This window comes from Montipora foliosa, unplaced genomic scaffold (assembly GCF_036669935.1).
Source record: "Montipora foliosa isolate CH-2021 unplaced genomic scaffold, ASM3666993v2 scaffold_446, whole genome shotgun sequence".
NCBI classification, from domain to species: Eukaryota; Metazoa; Cnidaria; class Anthozoa; order Scleractinia; family Acroporidae; genus Montipora; species Montipora foliosa.
In genome coordinates, this window is record NW_027179752.1 from 437,285 (window position 1) to 465,000 (window position 27,716).

General features: G+C 40.5%; 2 protein-coding genes across 5 annotated transcripts in view; both read left to right on the plus strand.

The window, feature by feature from the left end:
- LOC137989204 (fibronectin type III domain-containing protein-like) overlaps positions 1–27,716 on the plus strand; it is an 88,545-nt gene that overhangs the window by 44,024 nt on the left and 16,805 nt on the right. For 2 of the 4 annotated variants that reach the window (XM_068835054.1, XM_068835055.1), the window contains exons 4-6: positions 25,727–25,969; positions 26,059–26,382; positions 27,177–27,527. The exons of 1 other annotated variant lie outside the window; for it this stretch is intronic. In XM_068835054.1, coding sequence (XP_068691155.1) covers positions 25,727–25,969; positions 26,059–26,382; positions 27,177–27,527 — 918 coding nt within the window. Of the gene's footprint in view, positions 1–20,772; positions 20,928–25,726; positions 25,970–26,058; positions 26,383–27,176; positions 27,528–27,716 lie in introns of those variants that run through there. One more of the 4 variants, XM_068835058.1, reaches the window with a different exon arrangement.
- Positions 1,532–2,323, plus strand: LOC137989197 (uncharacterized). The gene has a single exon (XM_068835047.1). The coding sequence runs from the start codon at positions 1,613–1,615 to the stop codon at positions 2,321–2,323; it is 711 nt and encodes a 236-aa protein (XP_068691148.1). The 5' UTR covers positions 1,532–1,612.

Below are 27,716 nucleotides of genomic sequence, written 5' to 3' on the forward strand. Positions count from 1 at the left end.
TCATTGTTTGTTCATTCTTACGACCCTCTCTCTTCCATCAGGTTGAGTTAGGCTTGCGACGATGGCCATTCATTGTTTGTTCACTCTTACGACCCTCTCTCTTCTATCTGGTTAAGTTAGGCTTGTGACGATGGACATACTTTGTTTGTTCATTCTTACGACCCTCTCTCCTCCATCAGGTTGAGTTAGGCTTGTGACGATGGACATTCTTTTTTTGTTCATTCCTACGACCCTCTCTCTTCCATTAGGTTGAGTTAGGCTTGTGACGATGGCCATTCATTGTTTGTTCACTCTTACGACCCTCTCTCTTCCATCAGGTTGAGTTAGGCTTGTGACGATGGCCATTCATCGTTTGTTCATTCTTACGACCTTCTCTCCTCCATCAGGTTGAGTTAGGCTTGTGACGATGGCCATTCATTGCTTGTTCATTCTTACGACCTTCTCTCTTCCATCAGGTTGAGTTAGGCTTGTGACGATGGGCATTCTTTGTTTGTTTATTCTTACGACCCTCTCTCTTCCATCAGGTTGAGTTAGGCTTGCGACGATGGCCATTCATAGCCAATTTCAGAAACGTGAGGAAGCTGGGGATGAATTGCCACACGCAGCGCATACTGGGATCGTTTGGGTAGACAAATATCGCCATGTTGGATTTTTCAACATGAAGCCCGGGAATTTTTGCCTGCCTCTTTGCACCAACAACTTTAGAAATTCACCTAATCTGTCTTTCTACTGCATCCCGAAGGACAGCAAATTGCAGAAGAAATATGTAGTGTTGATGAGAAATAAGAATCTAAAGTTAAAGTCGGGTAACACTCGGATTTGTTCCGCGCATTTCGAAGGGGTTGAGAAGCTGAGCCGCAATCACCTACCAAGTATCTTTCCTTGGACCAAGGGACACAGCAAACGGAGAACTTTATCCAGGATAAGCCAGGAAGATTTAGTTAAGAGGGCAAAGATTGAAGGAAGACCTGAATTGGAAGAAATTCTCTCGACCAGAGATGATACTGATAATATTGTTCCCCATCCAGAATATTCTGTCAATCATTGTATCAATGCTTGTAGTTCGATTGAAGAGAATGTGGACCTCCTATCACACCAATAATCTGATCATGAACAACTCAAGGCAGAAAGCAAAGAATTGAGATATGATACTACTGATAACATTGTTTCCCATCCAGAGTATTCTGTCAATCATTCTATCAATGCTTGTAGTTCGAATGAAGAGAATGTGGACCTCCTATCGCACCAAGAATCTGATCATGAACAACTCAAAGCAGAAAACAAAGAATTGAGATATAATTTAGAGGAACTGAAGTTGAAACTTAAGCAGATGGAGGACGAGCTTGAGTCTGTTAAAATTGAAAATAAGTCTCTACGACAGGACAATTACAAATTAAATCACCCTGTATTTGATATAACTAAGTACAAGGAAGATAGCAATATTGCTTTTTATACGGGATTCCCAAATTGGGATACCTTTAGGTTGTGCTATAACATGATAAAGGATTCAGCTTCTGGAATTATTTATGGTCAGTATAAAAAGAAAGACAGGGAGGAGAGTATCATTGGAAGACCAAAATCTCTTTCCATATTTGAAGAGTTCACCCTAGTGATGATGAGACTCCGTCTTGGACTGTTTGAGAAAGATCTTGGTCACAGATTCGGAATTTCAGAGTCCACGGTGTCTACTATTTTCCATGCCTGGATGCATTTTCTACGCAAAGAGTTTGAAGGGTTTGTGTCTTTCCCAAGAAGAAGCGTGTTGGAGGAGAAAATTGCCAAAATTTTTAAAGAGCTCTATCCCAAAACAGTTGTTATCATTGATGCTGTGAAGTTTCGTATGCAGTCCCCTTCAGCCCTTGACCTCAATTCGGCCTGTTACTCATCATACAAAGGAACAACAACCATGAAAGGACTGGTAGGAATTAGTCCTTTGGGAGTGGTGTCATTCATGAGTGAGTTGTATACTGGTAGCATTTCCGACAAAGAGCTCACAGTGGCCAGTGGACTGTACAAATTGCTTTCCCCTGGAGATGACGTAATGGCCGATAAAGGGTTCGATATACAAGATGACCTGGCCAAATATGGAGTTACTTTAAACATTCTAGCATTTTTGAAAGGGAGCAGCCAGTTTACAATACAGGAGACACAACACAATAAGAAGATCGCCAGCCTCAGAATTCATGTGGAAAGGGGAATTGAACGAATCAAGAATTGGCACATTTTTGACAGGTGCCTACCTATCCTTTTAGCACCTGTTGCGAGTGAGATATTTTTTGTGGTTGGAGGCCTCACTAACTTTCAGCCTCCTTTGATAGATTAGAAGATTATACATAGAAAAACTGTTCATTATGTTCAATAAATACACTGATGACATGAACAGCACAAAATTGGCTATGACCAACATATTTGAACAGGCAAGCTAACCACCACAAGAAAGCATCGGTGATGGTTAACTTACCCCATTAACTATGTTGGTTATAGATAATTCTGTGTTTTATATTAACCCACCAACACAGCTCAACAGTTTCTTTAGAATAACCAAAAAATAGAAATAGACAAAATAACAATAATTGCTAGGCTGCCCTGCAAGTGGCAAACAAACAAGAAAGTGTAATCAGGAAAGTTCAGTTGAACATTGTTTTTATCTGTTGGTACTCAAGGCACACCAATGTTAACCTTGCAAAATACAATGAAAGCAACTCTTTATCCTTGTGCCAATGAAATAAATAATTTGCAAGTAAATTTATTATGGCAACTTTAATCTCTGTAGCCCATACTTAATCTTTGGGTATGCCAGTTCTGTTGTGACATACTTTGTAAAAAAAGAATCCAGCTGATTCAACACTTGTGACCAAAATTCAGCATTAAATGTGACTTTGACTGCCAATATGTCATTACCAAGTTTGAAAGTTTTGTCTGGCTGTTCAACAGCACCCTTGATGAGAAAAACTGTCCATTCTTTATTACTAGTAAACATTTGTTGTTAACTTGATAGTAATATTTGTGTTGTTTATTAATAGCTATTCCTAATGGGCTTTCCTCGTTCAAAACAACTATGCGCTTTCTCTTAGCACAATCAAGCAATGTTTCATTACAGTCTAAAAAAATCAGTTTCACCTCCACTAAACCTTCACTGGGAATTTCAGAGGGGTCAGTAACAATTCCATCAGGGCTAGCAGCAAGAAATCCATGGGTTGCACTTACATTCAAACCAGAAGGAACAACTTGTATATCTTTTCCCTTTTGTTTCTGTAGACTTATGTACTCATTGATAATTTGTTTTTCTCTTCTCAAACCCTCTTTCATTTTAGAGGTTTGACATTGCTGTTTGTATTGGAGAATTTCCTGTACTGCTTTACTGGGAGATGTGCTTTCCTTTAAAGTAGCAACACGATGACACTTGGAAGCAGTAATTCGCTACTTCCATGGCAAATTCCACTCATCAGTTTCAGATTGTCCCTTAGTTTTCCTTTCAAGTTCTGTAATCTCATTCTGACTTAAAAAGAGCCTCTGTTTTATTTGGTTTGCTTTTGTGCGAATGTCATCCAGGCTTGGGGGATGTACCTTGATGGGAGAAATCTGAAAACTGAAAAGTGACATGTCACACTGAACTTGACTTCGATCCATGGTGATGTAGTCACCCTAACCCTAACCCTAACCCTAACCAATAAAGCAGTTACTGTTTCTTTTTCAGTTTTCTGTGGCAACAGGAGACTTAAACCTATTTTTTTCCCAGTCTTCAATTCGGTTTCCTTTACCATATGAAGATAGTTACAAAGCTTTGTGTTGTTTGAGAACTTGTGCTCAGCTGATGCTGCTTGTGAGTGTGTGGGCTCACTGGGAGGGGCTTCCTTTTCAATTTTAGCCTTCCCATGCACATGTTTCGTAAACTTGCAGTGAGAAATTGGTACATTTTCAATCTTGCGCTTGCGTGGAATATTCCATTGGCATGGTTTTAATGTACAAGATACTGTGTCTGCTTCTCTTGCCTGGAATTTAAAATATTGCTCCAGGGCAAACAAAGTTGCTGCCACATGATTACAACGTCCATCAATACCTGCTGGACATCCGTCGTAGGCTTTGACTACTTGGCCAAGTGCATCCATAACTATGAAACAGCTGTATGCCTTGCTCTTCTTCATGGAGGGAAGTACCTGACTTTTAACATAAAAGTGGTCATTCAGTCTTTGACATTTGATGGACAACACATGCCCCGACTTAAAGAAATTGAAGCCTTTCACAAGGGGCTTCGCCGTTGAAAGTTGTTTCTTGGAATCACACGTTTCAATCATATATCTCCAAATGATTTCGTAATTAATTTCTGGAAGGACGCTTAAATTTTCTGAAAACCCGTCAGATGGAAAACTCGAAGGAAGTGTCGCTGGCATGATTTCCTTGATAACACCAAGTTTTGCCTTCCTTTTTGCTACATTTAAGCCTCCATCTGGCTCTTGAAGCTTGCTCAGGTGAAGGCCACCACTAATGTAATCTTTAACCCTGAGACAAAAATTAAGTAACCAAGGAGAAATGATTAAAGCTAGGGATGTGGCAAATGGTAATTATCCAAGGAGGTTTTACCAGGGAAGTGCTCAATATGTATATGCCAAACCTAAAATTCTACAGGATTCGTTACATTAAGTGTACATAGCATAGTGTCTTCACTCCTAACCTCTGAACCAAATCTTCTTTCTTCCCCGTAGTCTTCGCTCCTCGACACAAAAGCCATCTTTGAATCGAAGTTGTTTAACTTTACATTCCTCCGGTGAATCCCTGGGAAGTGTTGCACCTGGAATATCTTCCTCAGAAATTGGGATGTTATCTAGAGAGATAGGCTCGTTTTCTTTTTCTGAAAAACTTTTAGATTCACAAAAGCTCATTGAATTCATATTCGCCGCCATATTACACTGATGTTTGTGTCTACCCAAACGATCCCAGTATGCGCTGCGTGTCGCAATTCATCCCCAGCTTCCTCACGTTTCTGAAATTGGCTATTGTTTGTTCATTCTTACGACCCTCTCTCTTCCATCAGGTTAAGTTAGGCTTGTGACGATGGACATGCTTTGTTTGTTCATTCTTACGACCCTCTCTCCTCCATCAGGTTGAGTTAGGCTTGCAACGATGGTCATTCATTGTTTGTTCATTCTTACGACCCTCTCTCTTCCGTCAGGTTGAGTTAGGCTTGTGACGATGGACATTCTTTGTTTGTTCATTCTTACGACCCTCTCTCTTCCATCAGGTTGAGTTAGGCTTGTGAAGATGGCCATTCATTGTTTGTTCATTCTTACGACCCTCTCTCTTCCATCAGGTTGAGTTAGGCTTGTGACGATGGACATTCTTTGTTTGTTCATTCTTGCGACCCCCTCTCTTCCTTCAGGTTGAGTTAGGGCATTCATGGTTTGCACTGAGAACTTTGTTTCCTCTTTGACCCTCTATTCAGTTGTCTATCAAGTGTCATTGGGAGGAAGATGCTCAACAGTTGTTCAGTCATGGCAACATTTTCAATTTTATTAAAATAGTTTATGTAATGGAGAAAGTCCATTCATTTTGACCAGTTTAACTGCTAGACCTATATGGCCTGCAGAAATTTTACTGATCTTGTTATCCATCCAGCTCAAGATGTCTGTCACATTTGGCGAGTCAAGGGAAACTTTTTTAATTTTTCAGTTGAGCTGGAAAGATATATAGCTAAATTTGTTGACTGCTCTGCACATGATGATGACAAATAGATCTTATTGCCTCAAGCTGTTTTTTTTTTTCGGCCAACCCGCAAAGACATTCATGATAAATAAACATGTTTCAACTTAAGCGTAAGGTTTTGCATCTAGGAATTACAGGGGCTCGAGTCTACTTTTTACAAATACTAACAATCACAGGATGCCCACATAATGTGTTTGACCCTTGGTATTATTAAATTTAGAAGCAATTTATGAGAATCGCAAAAAGTTCCATATTATTGTACAATTCTGGGATAAATATTTGCATATAAGATGAGAATAAAGTAACCTTCATCCGAAATGTTCTGCCGTGTCGTTATTGTGGCTGCTTGTGGGAAAATTTAGCGATTTCAAGGACGTGTGTTGCTCTGGTAAAGATTGCTACAGTTTGCCATTTTCAGCCATAATAACAAGAGCACATCATTTCAGATAGTTTATCCTCATCTTGTGTAAATATTTATTGCAGAATAGTACAATAATATAATTATGGAACTTTTCGCTATCCTCATACATTGCTTCTAAATTCACCCTTTGTGTGGGACCCCTGTGATAACAATGATTAGTGAGTCCATAGCTAGATCTGAAAACTCAATCAGCATTACTGCTGGCTCTACCCAATTAATATTGGTCTCTAATTTATTTCCTTTTTAATAATTTTTCAGGCCACCATGGAAATAGCAAGGAATTGGACATTAGCAATTGTGTAACTGAAGAGATCAATAAAAATGTAAAATGAAGAGCTAGTTCAAGTTGTTGTTCAAGTTGTTCAAGTTGTTCTGCCTTATTGTAGACAATACAGGTTTATCCTAGCAAGTATTTTATTGCTTTTGTCTACAATGTTGCTAGGTATTATGATTTCTGTGCTCGCTTTCCAGGGTGATAAAAGTCTCCTAAAATTCAAACTGCTCGAGACAGCAGTACATGTAGAGTATCATACTAACACAAGAACTACAGCTGTGTACTTCAAAAATTATGTAGTAGAACTAAACAATAAAATCTAAGAAAGAACTATTTTACGTATATAATTATAATAAATGTCAATTAAAATGTCTTGCACTTGCTGGAATGAGAAAATCTCTGAACCGGTTTGTTTTAAAAGAAACTCTAAATGGTCTGCGTCGTCGCAATTCCATAAGTTGATCTCGGTTATCGAAAGGCAGTAAGTGATTTAGACAATCCAAAGGATTGGAGACAATGCTGTTAAAAAATTTTAAGCACAGGTCTTCTCTCCGGTCCTTTAGGGTTTTCAGCCCTACCATCTGAAGCGCTTCTCTATAATGATTATCATAACCGTATATAATTTTCAAGGCTCTCTTTTGGACACGCTTTAAACTTAAGCTCAAATGATTGGGGAGACTATAATGGTAGACCTGACATCCATAAAGTAAGACAGATTGAATACAAGCAACATAAAATTTTGCTAATTCTGATTATGGTACTTTAGCTCGCTTTAACTGAGTTAAAAAGTAAAGGCGCTTAACGGCCTTTTAATCGTCTCAGAAACGTGAGACACATTGCTTTAAACGAGACAGTTTTTGCAAGCGAAGGTAGCTCCAAAAAGAAATGTTGTGTAAAACTTTGCCCTTGGGAAATCTTTATTGATATTCATGTGTCAGAAAATGAAGTGAAATGACGCTTTTGTTTTCGTATTTTCTTTCCAATTAACGATAATTCCCTAATTGCAAGGTATAATTGCTACATTAACATTAACGACTTGTTTCTTCGCGTTTTCCTCTGACAAATTGTTTTGAAAGAAACGTAGTAATGCGCCGATCGAATCGAAACTTCAACTTTCCCACGGGCAAACCACAGGCATTTGACTATCTTCTGTGCCCGGGGAGTGGGGAATTTGACCTTTGCCTGCGTGGGGTGGGGAAAATTGAACCGGAAGTGTCAGGTTTCAAAAAATTGTTTTTTTCGGGCGCCGAAGTTTGCTAACAGCTATAAAACACGTGTTTGGACGAGATAGAAGAGTTTAAAGGAAAAGATGTAGCATTTATGAGCGATTGGCTTACAAAAAGGTCTTCAAGAGGTCTTTATTAAAGACGGCAGGAGCCGACGACGATTGTTCTTTGATGGGGTATGACAGACAAATCCTTGAAAATCTGACGATAGGGTAGGGCATTTGAACACCATTTTGGCCCGATGGGGCGGGAATTTGAATGATCCAATCTTCAAAAGTTCAATTGCCCGGGGGAGGGGGGGGGGGATGTTGACGTTTCGAGTTGATCGGCGCATAAGTGGATGATTTACCGCAAAAAAAGCAGTGTTCAGCATTATGTCACCTCGGTTATTCTTAACCTAAAAATGCAAGTATCTGCTGTTTTCACTTGGTGTTAAGAGTTACCGACCTTATTATTATTTTATTCAAACCGATATGTCTCTTAAGCGCCGTAAACAGAGCTGTCAGAGTGACGCGCAACTCTGTCTTGATCGTAGTGCGGTCTGAATCGATTTAACTTACACTAAAACTGAAGGAACGCCGTAATTTTACTTTTTTGGGGGTCCTCGTATGAAACGGGCCGTCCATACTCTACAGGACCGTGGTTGCCGGAGAATACAAAGCGCACGAGGTTTCCTAGCCTGAAGCAGCTGTTTGGTCTATCAAGCACTGCATAGTCCTCAAATAGAGCAGCCTGTCCACCTGCATGTATCCTTGGCTGTTCCTCGGTGCTATACTCTTGTCTCTGGCGAGCCCTTTCGAGTCTGCAAATAATGATCATAACAGATGCTAGGTTATACACTTGCATACCTTTCATGCCCGAAATTCGCTTAGAAAAATGTTGAAATTTACAACTGTACAAAATATTTTTCGCTGGTATTGCCATCCTACGTTGCATTTTTTCTTTTTCCCTGTCTTAATAGAAATGCTCAAAGATTTCGTTTTTAGCAGATCACAGTTATCTGATTAGTATTTCACGTACCTGTCGTGTGACAAATTTAAATCTTGGTTGAGGAGTGATGTTAGGGTAGCCTTGTACATTAGCCGCCCACTCTCCGGGACAGTAACTCTTGGGCTGTGTTTTCTGGTGACGTCTATATCTTCTGAATCGTCAAGGTACTGGTTGTTCTCTAGCAGAGGTCTGTCATTTGCTTCTTGACATTCGAAAGCTTGGAGATCATCTTAGAAAGACAACAACAACCACCATAAACAAAATTAAAGTGCACAGATGTTTCCAGTGATTTGGCTAAGGAGACCTGAACATAATGACACTTATAGTACCTGCTACGTCTGCAAAAAGTGCTAACAGTTTGTTTTGGATGTTTATAAAAGTACAGATCATTGTCCATGTCACTTGTTTTTTCTCTAACTAGTTTTTTTACATATTTCAAGTTGCATCATCGTTGGTAATCCAACATTATTAAAATAACGATATGTAATTGCGAAGGTGGGTGTATTTGGCCGAAATATAGGTGGAGTATATATAGATATAAAAATTTGCATTGATTAAACGAGTTGACAAAGGTTGAATTACCACCGTGAAAGATTTAGAAAGCTGACGTTTCGAGCGTTAGCCCTTCGTCAGAGCAAATGATTTTCCTCTGACGGAGAGCAAATGAAATTTTGTTTCACTCTCCCACCGACGCAGTACCACAGTTTCTTTAGAAACTTGAAATCCATTATATAGAAATATATATACACGGAATTGTAGGATCATTATATATTACCTGAAAGACAGGTGCCACCATTTCTTGTGTCATCTTCATCGCTAACGCTGGAATAGTCGTCTTCTTCGAGACTAGTTCTACCCTTTTCAAACTGATTTCCTGGATACCGGAAAGGTTGATAAAACCAATCAGTTTCCTCCATGCGTTCGCCTTCGCAATTACGACCGCCATGATTGTCGTCACCGTCGTCATCACCTGACACCATATTACCACAAGGATCATCGGGAGCCATACCGACGGAACGCGCCAGGGCCTAAGCCATCTTTATGTCTACCTTCCACGCGTCTACCACCAACTCAGGTGTGGGCTAATCATCCAAACGAACTTTCGTAAAACCATCTAGATATTGGCGGGCCCAAATACTTTCTTGTTTAGGGTGAGGCTTGCGAACTCTGGTGCACTGGGATCAACCCGGATCTGTTCCAGCCGAATCATATGGGTAATGATATGACGTATTTCTTTGAAGATCACAGAAATTGTAATTGTGGTGATTTCCTACCCACTGCTCGTTCTTGCTCCAATAATCTTCAAGAACGTCAGAACCAGTGAGGTCAAGACGGCATTCTTGGTGTGGGACGTTGTCGCGCATGTAGGAGATAAGCAGAACAGCAAAGTGGCATAAAATGAGGACGTCTACGTAAGTCTCGCGCGTCATACAATTTCTACGCAGGCTTAAATCGGGATGTCGTTGTACGTAATTGTGCCAGATAGCAAGGAAGTGGGTAACAGTGGCTGCGTACTTGATTCGCGTCTGATGAGTAGCAACACAGCTGCAGAAAATCTCAACGTAATACCATACTATTAATAGATACGTATTTGTGCCAAGTAAATTTGGATTAGGACGCTGGTTGCCACCGTTTCCATTCATCAACCTTTTAAGACAATGTCTCACTTTAGGGAAGGACAGTTTTTGCGCAGATGCCCAGTTCTGTCTGTCTCGACGTTCAATATCACTTAATCCCAAGCCATGGTCATCTAAGGGAAAGGTATCGTGGACTAGCTGGAGGTGGTTCATGTGCACAAGATAAGGCCCCCTAGTCAAAACTCGACTTGCGTGGTCAACAGGATTCAGTAGCTTCTTGTGGTTGTGAACGTAGCCTTGGTCGCATAATCCACGGAGCACATAACCTCCACTAGGCTGATCTTCTCTTCTACAAGTAAACACGAATCCCAAATCACGGGATACTGGTCGGAACTCCGCGTTCTCCACGACTTCACTGTTACTGAGCTGGAGCATTATCTTTCTCCTCCTGGAGTCACCATCAGAACTGTTGCCGATCAGGGGACCAACAACAGACTCTATTTCAGCCTCATATGTCTTTGTACCTCTTGCCATTGTCTGAAGACAAAGTGCGAGTCAACCTTGTTACATGTGGGTATGATTAACACAGGTAGGCGAGGTAGAATTGGATGAAGAGGATTAAAGATAATTGCTCTTGCGTAGGTGCCAATTTTGTAGTTGTTAAACGCCGATGTTATAGCATTATAGCCTTCCTCACCATCACCAACCGACACACTGAAGGCATCAAGGCACTGATGCTGATCGCCACTGACTCCACAGAATCCAAGAAGCTCATCTTTTGCTTCATTGTAAGTAACTTGACCAATAATGGCAGTCTCGTCTTCAGCTGCCACAACAGGAACTGACGATAAGCCACGGACTCTCAGGATGTTTTCATAGACGCTGCCAAGCTTCTTAAAGTTTCCTTCCTGGATTCCACCACTTACGTCGACCCAGTTTTGATTGTAAATGGAATGCACTTCAGGGCCACACATGTTTAAGGCTACAAAATTAGCAAGGCTCGGTCCACCCCACAGCAGGATGACCTCTAGAAAGAGTTTGAAGGATAACTGGTAACGTCTGCCATTCTTCTGCACATGGACGTTTTTCGCGATCGTCTTCAACACTCCTATTAACCTCTGCTTATCGTCAAGCAGTCTGATGTCTGCTGCTCTTTGTAGATTATGGGATATTGAGTTCATGGAGCCATGCCTTACAAATTCGCAAAGTTTCTCTCTGAGGCCTCTGACACGAATTCGTAAACGCAAATTCTTCGCTTGATAAAAGAATAGCTCTGAAGTTTTCTGGTCAAGAGTCGCTTTTTGGTCCCGAAATTTCTGTACTAGTTCAGTTGGACTTAAAAAAGCGTTGCGAACGGATGCAAGGTCCCTTTCTCCGTCTTCATTGCAGGACTCAGTCCGTCGAAAGATTCGCTTTTTAAACGACTTTAAAGATTGAATTACGGCACAAGCGGAACACATGTCGTTTGTATAACTACCAGCGTCTGCTGCTCTATTACAGTTATAGGACTGCGAAAGGTTCCTTTGATTTCTTCCACCTTTCCTTCTGTAACCCTGGTAAACATGTGAGTGATGTGGTGTGGTTCTGGATACCAACTTATCCTACCACCATCCTCCCCTGGTTAAATGTCATTAATTAACAGCTTTGGCTTAACAGAAACAGTTTCGCTATTTACACTGTACACATATGAACTCAAATAAAATCCCTGGCGTAGTTGTTTTGCGGGAATCTTGCTCAATCATGCAATATCAGTTGAAGGAGTGTTTCGAGCTGGCTTGAAAAATGACGTTATTTGTCGAGAGGAAACGGACTCTAATTTGGTCATCTTTTGCTGATGAGCAGCACTTCCTACATGCTGAGAGAGATTACCTATCACATTTCGTGAGCCAGCCAACGAAACTTCCTTCGTACATCCTCGACAGACTACACTGGTTTTCTTGTGAATAAAAATGTGTGGGAATCTCTCATCAATCTGAGCTTGAATCTTAGCTAGGTCAATCGGAATGTTAGAATCTCTGGAATGAGCTATCATGGCATTGGTTTTATGCATTTGTGTTGCTAGGTGCTGCCGCACAAAGTGGGGCCCTTGGCGAGCATTTTTTAGGTTAACATCAATTTTACAGACGCTGCAATTTGCAAATGGCTTGTTTTCCTTGATGTGCAATTTTATAATCACACAATCGATTCCCTCATTAGAGACAATGGCGTCAAGTTTCTTTTGCAATGTAACGTGAGCACTACTGTAGGTCTCTTCTCCTAGCTTTGTTGAAACTCCCTCCTCTGATGCGAAATAGCCAAAGTCTTTTTGAACGTCATCATCCACACTAACTACGGTTGAACGAGTTCAATTGCTTGTATTGTAGCGGCACCAAACTCGTCTTGTACTTCACTATAATCGCCAACACTTACTTCACCTGTGCAAGGTCCAGCTGCTTGCTCCTTGTCGACACTGATATCATCATTCGGTTGATCGTTTTGCCCTTCACGCAGTTTTTTTGCTAGTGGTTGCGATGGCTCTTCTTCGCGCGAGTGCCTTACTGGGGGGTGCCCACAGTATTCACAAAGAAGCCCTCCTTGTGCTTCGTATTTGTCGCATTCGCAACTTAAACATCGTCCTCTTTTAATTCCTCTTTTGTCTTTGCCCATTCTTGCTATGGATGAATCGAGTTAATCGTTATCCTAAAGCTGCAATTTAAAACCTTCACAGCTACTAATACTCTCAAAGAAGAGAGAGTGCAGTGACATATCTTATTTAAAAAGTTACCCGGTTGGAAAACAATATCACCAGTGTGCTAAATTTACTGCTGTGTTTGAAAAGAAACGTGAACAAATAATTGCCATTACATTTTACTAGCGATCGTCACAATGAAAGTTATATTGCGCCGCACGTTCCCACGTGGACGCGCTCGTGGCCAATGTAAAAAAATGTGTAAAAGGGTAACAATTTCAGCCCACAAAATTCGATGCCATATGATATTATGCTATCAGTTTTCCATACACGCAGTATCTGTGGTTTTTCCGGCAGATAAATATGATTTCCGGTAAATTTATGCAATGGTAATTTAAAGAATGCCAAAAAAGACAAAGGGCATCTGATAAACATTGCTGCGAAGACGCGGGAAACCGCCTTTTTTGGAGTCAGTGTCACATCTAGTAGAGGTCATACTACTTTTAAAACAGCAATGGCAGAAACTACTGTGAATCAAAACAAGGATGGTTTAAAAGATGTGGAACTGAATGCAAACATCAAAGTCAAGTGCATAGTAAAGGGATACCAAGAATGTGAATTTGATATCAACATTGGAGAAGAATTTTTAGCGGAGCTCCGCAAGGCGCGCGCGCGCGGAGCACCATAGCTAAGAAAATATAGTAGCCCATGGATGTGAGAAAATTTGGTTTTATAGCCATGACGTCATGAACGTCCGTACGTCCGCCCCTCCGTGTATGCCAATGTGACCAGTATCACGTAACCATATCACGGGCTCAAGTTTAGAGCTCATCGAGGAGGCAATACTCCAGTTTACACTCGTTTACAACTTTTTAAGGATTAAACCACTGCAAAAACCGTGTACGATCAAAACTTGCTCTACGTTGGATCAAAATAGATCGTGACCACACCAAAAAAAACTTTTAAAATGGAAAATATACTGCAAAGGTTGGTCAAGACAACGTGAACATACGCGTTGTTACAATATTTCGTCTGGCCAACACCAGCCTTCTTCAGGTTTATTGAATTTTCACAACTACAGGATGTATTACTGATGATCCGACTACGTTAGTTGTACAGACCTGAACCGGAAATTCCTCCCTCGCAAATCGATGTACGGATGTTTTTTTTTATGACAAATACTGCACGACAATTTGCTGAGACATTTCATGGCACTATGTTGACCAGCAGCACAATTAAAACAAAGTTTTTTGTTTACTAGAAATGTCCTCCGTTCGGCTGGCGTGGAAATCTTATCACATCTTGAAGATACATGATTACTACTACCACAATAGACGTAATTGTTGGTGTCACAATCCTGAGAGTGAAGGGCACGTTCGCTTGAGACATTAGGACGTTTGGGTAAGGGGTTGCCCTTTGTCGGGTTGCCTTTCTCAGACCCTTTTGCGATTGAGTTTGTGGCCGTCCACTTGCGCAAGGCCTCTAGTAATTCCTTAAAGGACCACGAACGCCAATCACCGCCCACGTGCGTCACCAATTCGCTTCGAAGAAACTCTAACTTTTTCACAATAACATAATAAGTTACGCCTCGGACAGATTCGAGTTTTTCTAACGTTTCCAGGCTTTCAACTGTGAACAAACGTTGTTCATAAAACTGATGGACCTAGGCAATATTTTTCTCTGTTATAGCTGGCAATTCGAGTAGATTAATGACATATGCTCCCGCTATTAAATTTCTTCTGGGTGCCCATGTTTTTCGCGAAGATATTTCAGAGCTCGCTGATAGCCTTCTTCATTGAATGGTAGACAATCTATAGCGCTTAGTACTCTTGAAACTAATAGCTCCTAAGGTGTGAGAACTTTGTCACCGGAGGAACGTTCTGAGAATCTACCATTGCTATGAATTGGTTTTCAAAACGCACCCAGTCGATTACGGTCCCTTCAGAAGGGGTAATAGGGAGTTGGGGAAGCTTTACAATCGACCTTTTCTCTTCCAGTTCATTTGCTTGAGGGCTGCTTCAAGCTTCTGGTCGAGTAGCTGTTTTTCATAAGCCAGGTCTTTTCCATGCGCTTCTTCACGTTCAAGGTCATGCTTCTCCTTTACAATTGCATCAAGGCATTCAGAGAGCTTTTCCACGATTGCATCGGTCATAGACCGAATGCATAAATGGCAGCCAAACAATTATTCTTTTGTTTATGTGCTAATTAGACTTTCTAGCCTCGTTTTCATGGACAAAATACAAAAGAAATGTTTCTTGAGAGCGAAGCTAGTCAGTCTAATTAGCGCATAAACAAAAGAATACATTTTTGGCCGCCATTTATTCATTCCGTCTATATTTAATATCTTTTCAATCCCATCAGACCAAACCTACACCGTTTCTTCAGACTCACCCTGAGAAAACTTGCTCTCCGTGATAGATCCTCTCAATTGATCGATTTCACCAGCCAAAGATATGATAGACGCACGTTGCCGATCAATGGCTTGTTTTTCAAGACTTGCAATGATCTCATCAAGCTTCTTTATCCCAAGATGAAGAGCCTTTCTCCGAAGACATCTTTACTCGGAGACTGTCCCGTCGGAGGTGCCAGTAATGTGGGAAACACGAGAAAGAAGCCCACACTTGTCACAGTATCACAAGATTTATTCACCAGAGAGATGGAAGATCTCTCACAATTACAATTCCCTCAAAATCAATATGAAACTATAGAAGGCTTATTGCCCCCGCAGGGTTCTGGGCCAAAACCCGAGGAGGCAACCTACAATCCTGGTCAAAAGTTGTTGGGAAGGTTGCGCGCATCACTTCACTTCACACCTAATTCGATTATTCTAACTATTGGCTGAACTATTTGGGAAAGAGCATGCTCTTGTGGCCCCCCTCCCCCATATTCAATGTTGGAAGAAAAGTCACCATTTTGTTTGGTACAAAATCCAACATTGATAAGGGGGGGAGGGAGGCTATCTCAAAAGTGACGCTACCTTCCCAACACTTTTGTCCAGGATTGTCTGAAAACAATTGTAAACAGTTTTCGTCGTAAAACACAACATTTACGGAAGATACGAAGTTGTTATTCTCCATAATTACAGTTCGATGAATTATCTTTATTGTTGTTGTTATTGGGCACCATTTATGCCACATCCACAAAGGCGCTTTTGGAAGGGATTTTCCGTGACACAACATTGCGTTACAACAGTATCTTACGCAGAGGTACAAAAATGGGCATTGAAAGTCCGATGTTTCAACAATTTCAGAGGCAATGAATGTGGTAGACTACTTCAAACAACTTGTCAAAGTGTCTCAAGTTTGTACACTTTTATCGCGGCATTTGCCGAAACGTTTCCCGCAACGTTTAATAGCTTTGTACGGCGGTGCCATCTTTATATATATTTTTGGTACATAAAAATTTCTACCTTGCTAAGCTTGATTACTTTCTTCTTAATTTGTTTAGCACAAATATACAACAAGAATAACATGAGGTACCCATAATGCTGTTTACAAACACTAGATTACAATCTGTAGATTACATCGCTTCTCTGCGTGTTATTGCGTGCTTCAATACTTCCGGAAGAGAAAGAGAACAAGGAAAGAAGAAGTAACAAAAAAATAAAAAATAAAATAAAACTCCTTAGAGAGGAAAAGCCCACTTTCGCAAAACATTTTTAGTGATTTTTTAGCAGTAGCAATCTCTTTTAGAATGGCGAGTCTTTCATGCAGCCGCCAAAGGAAAGTCCGGAAACAAAGCTCCTCCTCCCACCCACCAGCGCAAAAAAAAAAAAGTTGCAGCAAGAATACAGTAATTTAGTGCCTGCCCATTAGGCGACCTAACGTGGCAAGCGTATAAAAAAATACTTGAATTTAACAAGATCTGTTCTCGTGTTTTTTCATACCACCAAATTTGAAACTGATTCCAGAAGGAGGCAGTTTTGATGCAAGAGACTGAGAGGTGGTCTAATGTTTGCTTCTCGCTTTTACAAAGGAAAGGGTGCAGCGATCGCTGTTTTTTATGCCATCTCGGTATAAGCTCGCCTGAGAGGGTAATATGTTCTGTAAAATTTTGTACTGGAGCGTTTTAAGCTTTACGTCTATGGTGATTTTAAACGGTAAGCTGTAGATCAAAAAAGCTATCTGCTGTCGGCAGCTCATATGTTTTCTTAAGGTGTGTGATTTTTAAGACTCTTTTTACAGAGGGACGGAATAGCCTCGATTAGACCACAGTATGTAGTAAAGGGTGTAATCATCTTAACCTTTGCATTAAATTCCGAAAAAGTAAGGAACTTTTTAAGTTCGTTCAAAAGATCACTTACGTAAATGATATTGCTAGTGTACCAGTCTTTATAGAACACAGGTTTTTTGTCGATCAAAATCTGACAACTTCAATACAACTTTCTTGACATGTTGAATTCTTGTAGAAAATAAATGGTCTCAAGAATATTCCTCTTTTGCTAGAAGACCTCTATCATACATTTGATCGGCACGTGTGAGCACGGATCAACCAAATCTCCAACCTGCGACACAATCCTGAGATAGTGACAAAACCGATTACACCACACAAGATAAGGGGTAAAGTGGTGGGTCACGCTTCAGATATTTCTTTGCAATAGTCTTGCTTCTAAAATGGTTGAAACATCTGAATATAGAAAACATCTAACATGAAAACGAAGAGCATACGAGCTTAAGGGCATGTGAGCAGCTTTGTTCCACGCTTCAGGATATCGCACCGAAGGATATACGATTGCATGCCTAGAAGAGGAAATGTGGGTCACGTTGATTAAACAAAACAAACATGAGCTGTGAAGAATCGCGATCAACCGTCTTAAATTTTCCTTACTGATATCAGTTAAAAGTTATGAGAATTTATTGACTCATAAAGGAAGGTAACATCCACTACACTGTAGTTGATTATTTTCTTAGTTTACTCTCTGTATTGTCTCAATTGAATTCCTTCTTAAGGACCTTTTTCGGTAAAAAGGGAAAGTCGACAAAGAATCCCCGACCCTCGAAATGCTACCGTCGACTCTCGACCCTCGACAAAAAGGCAGACTCTCATTTATCTACCTAATTACATGTACTATAATATGAAAACATCACCATGTGCAGCACATATTAATTGGAAAACACCTCAACTGCCATCCGTATTAACTTGGGCGGGGGCAGATGTAGTGAAAACTATTACTAGTACTAAATAGAGCTTAGACAAAAAACTATTCTTGGCTGCCAAGCCCAAGACCACAAAACCGCCAATTGGCTAAACTAAACTTACGTGGTTTTACATACTAACCGAAGGAAATGAAACCTAATTCCGACTCTCACTAAATCGCGTTTACATAATCAGCCTAAGTCTATTTAAAAAAAGAGGTCGCTAAAAAGAACTAGACCCTCCCTGACGGTACACTGGGTTGCCTGTGGTACGTGCACCGTTCCAGACAATTTTTTCAAGTTGGAGGGTCATTAAGACCATTTAAGGGGTCACCCAGAAGTCATACCAGCAGAGGCCCTTTGAGTCACAGGCTCTCACACGTTCGTACGACGAAAAAAATCTGTCCTTGCGTAATATGTAGCTCTAACAGTGCACGATATTGTTTTGGTATTGTCTACCATTGTAGTGCCATAGTAGAAGCCTTGGGTAAATAGCCTAAGAAGACATGTGGTTACTAGCAAAGTACTGAACCCAGAAAGATTGAAGAAAATAAATGGGAAGTGAGAAACATTGGCTTCTAGGCTGACATGTTGATAAACTTCTTTTCACCACAAGTTTAAGCGTGCCATCTGAGCATCTGATAGCTTTGTAATACTAAAGTTTACTAAAGTCAAGCCCTCTCCGGCGGGATTAGTGTCTGGATGGGTGACCAAAAACATATACGCCTTCGTAAAACAGAAGCATTGGACCGAAAATACTATTAACGCTAACAAATGTTAGCAAGGTACAGATTTTGTTAGCTCGCTTTACGCAAAAATAAATATTGATGCAAAAGTAAATGAATATTGATACACAGTTTTCAGAAAGAGCAGAAGGAAGTTTCCAGGACAGTCGCTCGAGAATAACATATTTACGACATGAAAACAACATTAATTTTGAACCGTGAATATAAAATATAAACAGTTACGATCAGCGACAAACATTTTGGGAGATTTTTGCTACGTTCAATTTTGTTATTGTACGTTTTGGCTGCACAAATAAATCGCAAAATCGAAAGTGACATCGCCGGAATTCAGCGGGCGCCGTGATTACTAGTAAGTTAAGGCGGCATGTTTACTTGCCAAACAGTGAAGCATCTGTGTCAAATGATGGCAAGATACCGGGTTTTCGTAAGTTTCTTTTTCTGTCAAGTGTTATGAGGTTTGACAATAAATGAGCGAATTCAAAACAAAGATCACAATCGCCCGCCATTGTTTCTGCAAAGTCCAAAATTTACTCTCCAAGACGAGGTTATTTATCACCAGGTAATTCCATCATTTTGGAAATAGCAGCTACTTTATTATTCACCGGCGTCACAATTTTTTGCTCATTTTGGGGCTCATTTTGTTGAAACTCAAGCACGCTTCCAACAGACCTGTTTATTCTCATGAAACCTTTCCTGCTTCCAGAGTTATACTAAAAATATCCTCCCGTATCACGTTTCAACCTTAAGCTCGAAAACTCAATACACAACATGATATTATAATTCACAAAGGCAGAAAATATCACAGAATCCTTTTCCAGCTAAACATTTTATTGAAACAAACAACATAAGATGAACTAAAACGCCATTCGCGTTGCAATGACTTTCCATTGCTGGTTAACTAGAATAACAAACTCACGAGGCAGAATGTATCTTTATGTTTAATTCAGTTAGCACAACACAAAAATGCTAACCTCATTTTGACACGAAAATGCTTTACTATTGCCATAAAAACTATCCAGCACACATATCATAAAACATGATGAATTCATAAAGGCCACCTTTTCCAGCGAACAATTTTTTGAAACAAACAACATATTTGCTATTATTGCGTGCGTGAAGAGAAAAAACTCAATCGCGTCAAATATGCGCAATATTACAACAAACTAAAATTTCAGGATCAAACCGTTTCCTTGAATAATGAAGCACTAAATAGACAAGCTTTCTTTCAAATAAGTCTTGGCTGTCACATTACCTGAAGACTGTGCAGAGTTGATCACAGATCCACTTAAGGTGTTCGATTCGTTCTCTGTCATTGTTGAACCCATAAGTTACCAGAGAATTTTCCATTTGGTTTCAGTGTTCTTCATAACAACACACTTGGTAAATATTATTTTAGAAATGCAGCTCACTTTGATTTCTGCTCGACGGGCGACAGATTGTTGTCGAAGTCCATTACTCGTCGCTTTTGAGATTCCAGGTGTTGGTTTTCACCGCCTGCGTAGTTTATCCAATTCACTTGTTTAAGGATCCAGTAAAACGCCATTCGCGTTACATGACTTTCGACGCCATTGTAAGCTAAGTTAATTATGCTCTTGTGTCCACCAGAGAAATCTAAGCAGTTCCACTACCCTCTCGATCCTAAGAAAATACGCGCAGCAGGCTCTATGCACAAAGATACCACTTACCAGGGGAGTGACAGGCAAGACTTTTACCGACACGGAAGAAAAAAATAATAATAACACCGAACAAATGCCCTCCATTTCTAGACTGGGATTGCCTACGGCAACCCAGTAAAAATACTCGTGTACAGTTTCCGTCAAACTTCCCCTCCGCGAGCGTCGCAGCAATGTTCAAAGTCGGAGATTTTTCGTAGCGATCGTGCAACTATGTACTACTTCCGAATGAAATTCGTAGCAATTGGATCAAAATCGGCAGAGCCTGTTCGTATTCTATTGCTACTCAACGCGATGACTAAATGGATTCGCTTCCATATATGGAAAGCGGAAGCCACAAAAATTGATAAAAATATGAATATAAAAAATACATGACACAGACGGATCAAAGACACCTGGTGACTGGTTGCGAAGAGTAAGCACGGACGGAAAACGGGCGACATGCAAAAAGACTTTACAATATGTCTTGTCAAATGTTTCTTGTTTTGCTTCTCAATGTGTTTCATGATTCTTAAAGGTAGGTCATTCAACATAGTCGTTTGTAGAAGATGCATTGGCTTCTGGGCTGACATGTTGATAATTTTCAAGTTCCCTCACAACTTCTTTTCACCACAAGTTTAAGCGTGCCTTCTGAGCATCTGACAGCTTTGTAATACTTAAGTTCACTGAAGTTAAGCCCTGTCCGGTGTGTTTAGAATCAGGATAGGAGACCAAAACAATATACCTTTCATAAAACAGAAGCATCGGACCGAAAATACTATTAACGCTAACAAATGCGAACTCAGTAAGGTACAGAGTTTGTTAGCTTGCTTTATGCAAAACAGATATTGATGCAAAAGTAAATAACTATTGAGACACAGTTTTTAGAAAGAGCAGAAGGAAATTTCCGGGACGGTCGATCGAGAATAAAATACTTACGACATGAAAACAACATTAATTTTGAACCGTGAATATAGAATATAAAAAGTTACGATCAGCGACAAACATTTTGGGAGATTTTTGCTACGTTCAAATAATCGCAAAATCGAAAGTGACATGGCCGGAATTCAGCGGGCGCCGTGATTAAATTACCGCGGCATGTTTACTCGCCAAACAGTGAAGCATCTGTGTCAAATGATGGCAAGATACCGGGTTTTTGTAAATTTCTTTTTCTATCAATTGTTATAAAGTTTGACAATGAAATGAGCAAAGTCAAAACAAAGATCACAATCGCCCAACTCTTGAGGTTGACAATTTGTTTATGCAAAGTCAAAATTTACTCTCCAAGACGCGTACGACGTTATTTATCACCAGGTAATTCCATCATTTTGGAAATAGCAGCTACTTTATTATTCATCTGCGTCACAATTTTTCACTGATTTTGGGGCTCATTTTGTTGAAACTCAAGCACGCTTCCAACAGGCCTGTGAATCCTTCCTGCTTACAGGGCAATACCAAGAAATTCTCCCATATCACATTTCAACCTTAAGCTCGAAAATTCAATACACAACACGATATTATAATTCACAAAGGCAGAAAATACCACAGAATCCTTTTCCAGCAAAAAGTTTATTGAAACAAACAACATATTTGCTCTTAGAGGCGAAAACCTCTTCGTGAAGACAAGAAACTCAATCGTGTCAAATTACCATGTACGTCAGGTTTCCTTGAAAAATAACAAGAAAATGATTTTTCTATTGCCATAAAAACTATCCAGTTAAGCTCGCATATCATAAAACATGATGAATTCATAAAGGCCACCTTTTCCAGCGAACAATTTTTTGAAGCAAACAACATATTTGCTATTAGAGGCCAATACCCCTTCTGAAGTGAAATTTTTTTTGCGTTTTTTCTGTCGCTTGTTATGTCTCCTTTTCGAAACTGCCAAAAGCGAGTAATGTTAGAGAGAGAAAAATCCGACTTTTTGTCGAAGTGGCTGAATAAAGAAGTCGATACCCGCCGTGTTGGGATTCCAAAACCTAGAAAAGAATCGGGGTAGCTTATGATTATAATAATTAGCAAAACAATCTACGGAATGCGGCCCCCAGCGCTCATTTAGGGACGAAAACAAATCACTGGTAGTCTGCCAATCATTGACGTCTATCAAACGACTAATGTAATCAGCCTGTTGATTTAAAGTGCGGGGAATCCACTTTATGTCTAGGTAAATCCCTGACTGAACACAAATATCGAAAATTCTTCTGGCAATTTTGTGCAAGTCCAACTTCATGCTACCTACTTCAACAATTCTGGCAGCAGCTTGACTATCGGTAAACCACTTGACATGTGATCCTTTAAGGACTGGGGCAAACGAACGCAAAGAAAATTCTCAATCAAGTGAAGCTATGATCTTCGCAGTTACGAACGCAATTTTTACAATTGCGTAGAGAAGCCTGAAAAATTCAGGATTTCATATACCATTTCATCATTGAAAGAAAATTCTATCGCACATAACTCCCTCCACGTGGAGCTCTGTAGACTCTCCGAATCCGTCCACATTCTATGGCACACGTACTCGTTATTGAAGCCAATAACAGAACCACAACCCGTAGCACTGGCGTCAGAATAAACAAATGAACTAGGGAAGGTATATGCGAAACAATGTCTGTTGTTAATATTGCTAAGATTTGTTTTCCAAAAATACAATTCCTCCTGACAGTACTCGTCAAGGTAAAACTCCATATCCCAACGGTCATTACACAAGGTGGACATGACACAATGTCTTGTCATAATTCTACTAATATTACCAACGACAGGACCCGTTGAAATAATTTGACCCGTAAAAGAAGCCAAACTTTTCGTCGAAACCTTAAAGTTTGAGTTGATAATATGGTCAATGGTTTTTAAAATCTTCGTAATCCTTCTATCTACAATTTTTAAAGTGCCCAGGATCGAATTCCAAGTCAAGCCTAACCAGTCTAAAACCTGCGTGGGCTCCCATACCGACTTCTCATCGTTAGCTATAAACCCTGCACTGCTCAAGTCGTTTCTAACAGCTCGGGCAGTAGCATGACAGTCTTGTTTATCCTGGACTATGCCCCAACCATCATCTAGAAAGATGGCTATACAGATACCCTGTAATCTCCAGCGTTTTACCAAGGGCTTCAAGAGCTTAGTAAAGACATAAGGGGCAGTGGATAAACCGAAAGGAAGAACGGTAAATACATTAAATATTTCAACCCCAGAATCTGCCACCTCCCACGAAAACCCAAGGTAAGTTTGGTGTTCCTGTGAAATTTCAACGTGGTGATAACCGCTTTTTAAATCGAAGGAAAACATATAAGACCCCTTTGTAAAGTAGGAAAGAGCAACCTTCCAATTCTCGAATTTCACTCTTTGTTTAAGTAAACACTTCTTTACGTGGCGTAAGTCGTTTTTTACCGCATGGCTGTACTGACACAGATAAGGGGTTAACTACCAAGGGTTTCTTAGCAACTACGCAGACACGCCCAGAGAGAACAAGCTCATGGATAGCTTGGTCCACAAAATCGGCATGGAATCTAGCAGACTTATTATTCCTGAGCTTCACGGGTTCGGGCGAACTAGCAAAAGGTAATTTATATCCGTTTTCAATTAGCGATAAGATAAAATAAGGCGCACCAATAAATTTCCAAAACTCGATGTTAGCTCTCAGATTACCCTTCACGCTTAAAGATAGCCCACTGTCCACTTCGAATTTTTCTACAATTTCTTCTACCTGCGCTAAGTCTTCCTCAATACTTGATAGCTGGCTGGCTTGATTGAATTCCTGTTGGCTTGTTGTAGGAAGGTACTGGTAAGGAGTTGTGATTGTAGGACTGGTAACTGTGTCCTCCTGGCCAGAAGGCAGAACGGCAGTCTTTGGCCCAATGACCGTATTTTCCACATTTGAAACAGCGGAACCCTTCATAACAAGCATCCCTACGGCCTGTAAACAAAAATAACAACAACTGCAGTAAGCTGGGCGGGAGGGTGGGATAAATGCTGAAGTATAAACTGCGTGGATCGCTAGCGTGAGTGAATATTCAACGGTCACAGAGGTTATAAATACCAGGGACTAACCAATCAAAGGTTATGCATAATTAGAACAAGTGAGAAGGTGAGACAGGAGGAGCGAAGGTATTGAAGCATAACTAATCACTGGAATACCAGCGGAAAATTCATTTACGTTCTAATTCGCTTCGCTCAACCGAACGTAAATTATTTTACCCTTCCATTCCCGTAAATAATCAAACAAACAAGGAATATGGAAGGATTAGCAAGCGGATCCGAATTATGAGAATTCACAAAGTAAAACGAGGTCATCGAAGGTCTTACCGCGAAAAAGCTGATTATCAGCGCCCCCACTAAGTCTCGCCTTTTTCCCGCGCTCAATGTTTGCTTGGTCTTTTTGACGGCGTTTACGACTGGCCGACTCACGAGCTTTTTTGAGACGCTTCTCGTCCTCTGAACCTGAAGCCAGCTCATTGGATTCATACTGGGCGACGACCTGCCAGCCATCTTTGCTTTTATCAGCAATCTTGATAAGTTTTTGCCTCTTTCGCATAAGTTGCCTTGCGTCCTGGGCGAGACTTCGTATGCGGTCGTTGCTGGGTCGACTTTGTTGGGTGTCTGTTTCAATGTTCTCCAAAATGGAATCGATTGCGCCGTTAAGTTCAAACTCGCATAGGTTTTCAAACAGGTGATCTAACCATTTTAAATCATGCTCTCGTTGAAGGCAGCATGGTAGGTCTTGCAGGCCTCAATCTCCCGATTAGCTTCACACGGCAACTCGTTATTAGAAGAGTTCATCGACGATGTTCCTTTTAGTTTTTGGATAAAGGTCCAAAAACGAGGTTTGACTGATGTAATGTTGTTACCTAATTTGGCGATACATTGTACTAATGTAAGGACCCGGATGTTAGAGCACGAGGCCGGACAGTAAGACAGTTTTTGTTAAGCACGAAATAAACAACGTTTCTATCAACTCCTGACTCCAAGTTTGACAACATCGATCGTTACAACTTATAAAGAGAAAAATCCCGCTCTAGCGCACGCGTGGTACACTGTTAAATCCTCTGTCAACCTGTCAATGCAAAGCCACTTGATTGGATTAACACGTCCTGCTGTCGCCTGTGTCAATTTGTGCGCTTAACTATCTAATGCTGAATTAGCTAACAAGCCACACGTGTTTCGGCCACCCGCTTTGCTAGTCCAAGTTACAACAGTGTGTTCCACGGAATTCTCTTTTTATTTTGGGATTTGCAATTTTCTTTTACTCCCCACCCGCACACCTCGAAAAATCGTTGTTAACGGCCTTGGCCGTTTTTAAAGATAACTGATCTCTTCCTTTATATCTAACTCTCACGGTCGCGACAGATGCGTCATCCGCGAGTGGCCCACAATGTGAAATCATCTGCAAGTTGAGTGGCAGTGCAAAGGACGAGGAGACAGTCGACCCAGACTCCAAAGTCCCTTTTAACTGTTCCATTGGAAATAGAGGAGCAACAACACAAAACACGACATGGAAGCAACTGTACCGAACAGTAACTGCACCCGCGGATGGCCTACCGTGCATGGTATTGAAAACAGGAAATTCAGAAAGACAAATATACTTAGCTAGTAAGTGATATCTTTTTTGGTTGCCGCCATTAACTGAGCTCACCAATCAAGTAGGATTACTAAGTCTGTCTGTCTCTTTTATCTTTTAGGAGCATTGACAGTTGCAAAGCCAGGTTCCCCTAAAATAATCTATGAAAACATAGGGACAAATTTGTCATGTAAATTCGAAGGAAGGCCTCGACCATTTATAACTTGGTACGTAGATGGCAAATCAATCATGAGTGAGTTCGAGGAATTGAGTCACACAGAGCTCGAGACGTTACAAGATGATGGTATTTTTAAAGTTACTAGTACTCTGTATATACCGGGCCGTAAAAAATTCAATGGACGCAGTTTCACCTGCTCAGGAACAAACAACTTAGCCAGCGGATGGTCAAGTAGCGCCAGTGAAACCATCTCTGTCAGGTTCAAGTGTAAGTGCTTCCTTACTGATATATTTTAATTATACTTATTGTATAATTATATTTTATAATTATACATACATTTCAATTACACATATAATTTTAATTCCATGATTACAGGGTAAAACATGTAATTTCTCTGCATTTTGATTGCTACTTTCTTTGTGACGTTTGTCTATCTCTATAAACTGTCGAAATACTAACAAAAAATAATAATAAATACCAGTTTTGAGATTAAATATAGCGGTTTTCAAATGAGTGTCGTAAAACCAAAACCAAAGTATTACTTTGGCCAATCAAAAAGGACGGAGACAATCCAGTAAACCTATCAAAACTCGAAGTAATTACACGTAGCCCGACACACTGCTACGCGAGAACTTTGAACCAATCACTGAGTGAAGTTAATGCAAAACCAGAGTAATTCGCTAATTACTTGCGACACTCAATTAACTGAAACCTCTCATCCCTCCCCTCACACTTCTGTGATCCTCACCAAAACCGAGCCCCACCCCTCCCCCCCCCCCTCCCTCCCCCTCCACTTTCAAACGTACTCCGCGGCCCCTGCGTAGGCTCACCAACACTTATTTGTAAATAATTCTGTGGGACGTTAAAGAACCCACACACTGCTCGAGAAGGGAAGGGCCGTAGTTCATGGTTTTGTGGTCCGGCCTTTGAGGTCTGAACTTTAAAGTGTAAAATTACGGCAGGTCCATAGTCCATACCAGCTGTATAGCTCCCAAGATGTACTAACCAGCTTCAACAGATAAACAAAACAAACAATTAATCCGGAAGTTATTCTCACATAGGTAAAGATTTCATAAAAGCTATCGGACCCCCTCAGATTGAAGTGAATGCCTTCAATAACATCACCTTACGTTGCTTGGTTTCTCGGACTGCTGCTATTTGGTGCCAAGGAGGGTTCACTTGGCATTTCAACAAGAACCCAGAGCCATTAAAAACAGATGGAAAGTATGTGATAGTGAAATTTGAAAAGATTAAGAGCGTATGCAAGAAAGCCTTCAACCTTGAAATTCTGAATGTGACTGAAGATGATGAAGGGGAGTATAGCTGTCACCAGAGGTGCAGCACTTTTGCAGGATGGCATAGCCAATCAGGTTCTATTAAGATGAAGGTATATTCTCCTCATGCAACACCGGGTAAGAAATTATAAAAAATTAACATTATTATTAACATTGCTAACGTCATTGCATACGTCATTGCATATCGCTTGCCTCGCCTAAGCAATACGCTACGTATTGCTTATTACGCAGAAAGCTATTCCAGGAGCTTACAACTTCAATACTAGGTCTATGTAACGGCAAAGATGAAGCTATTTTTAGACAAGT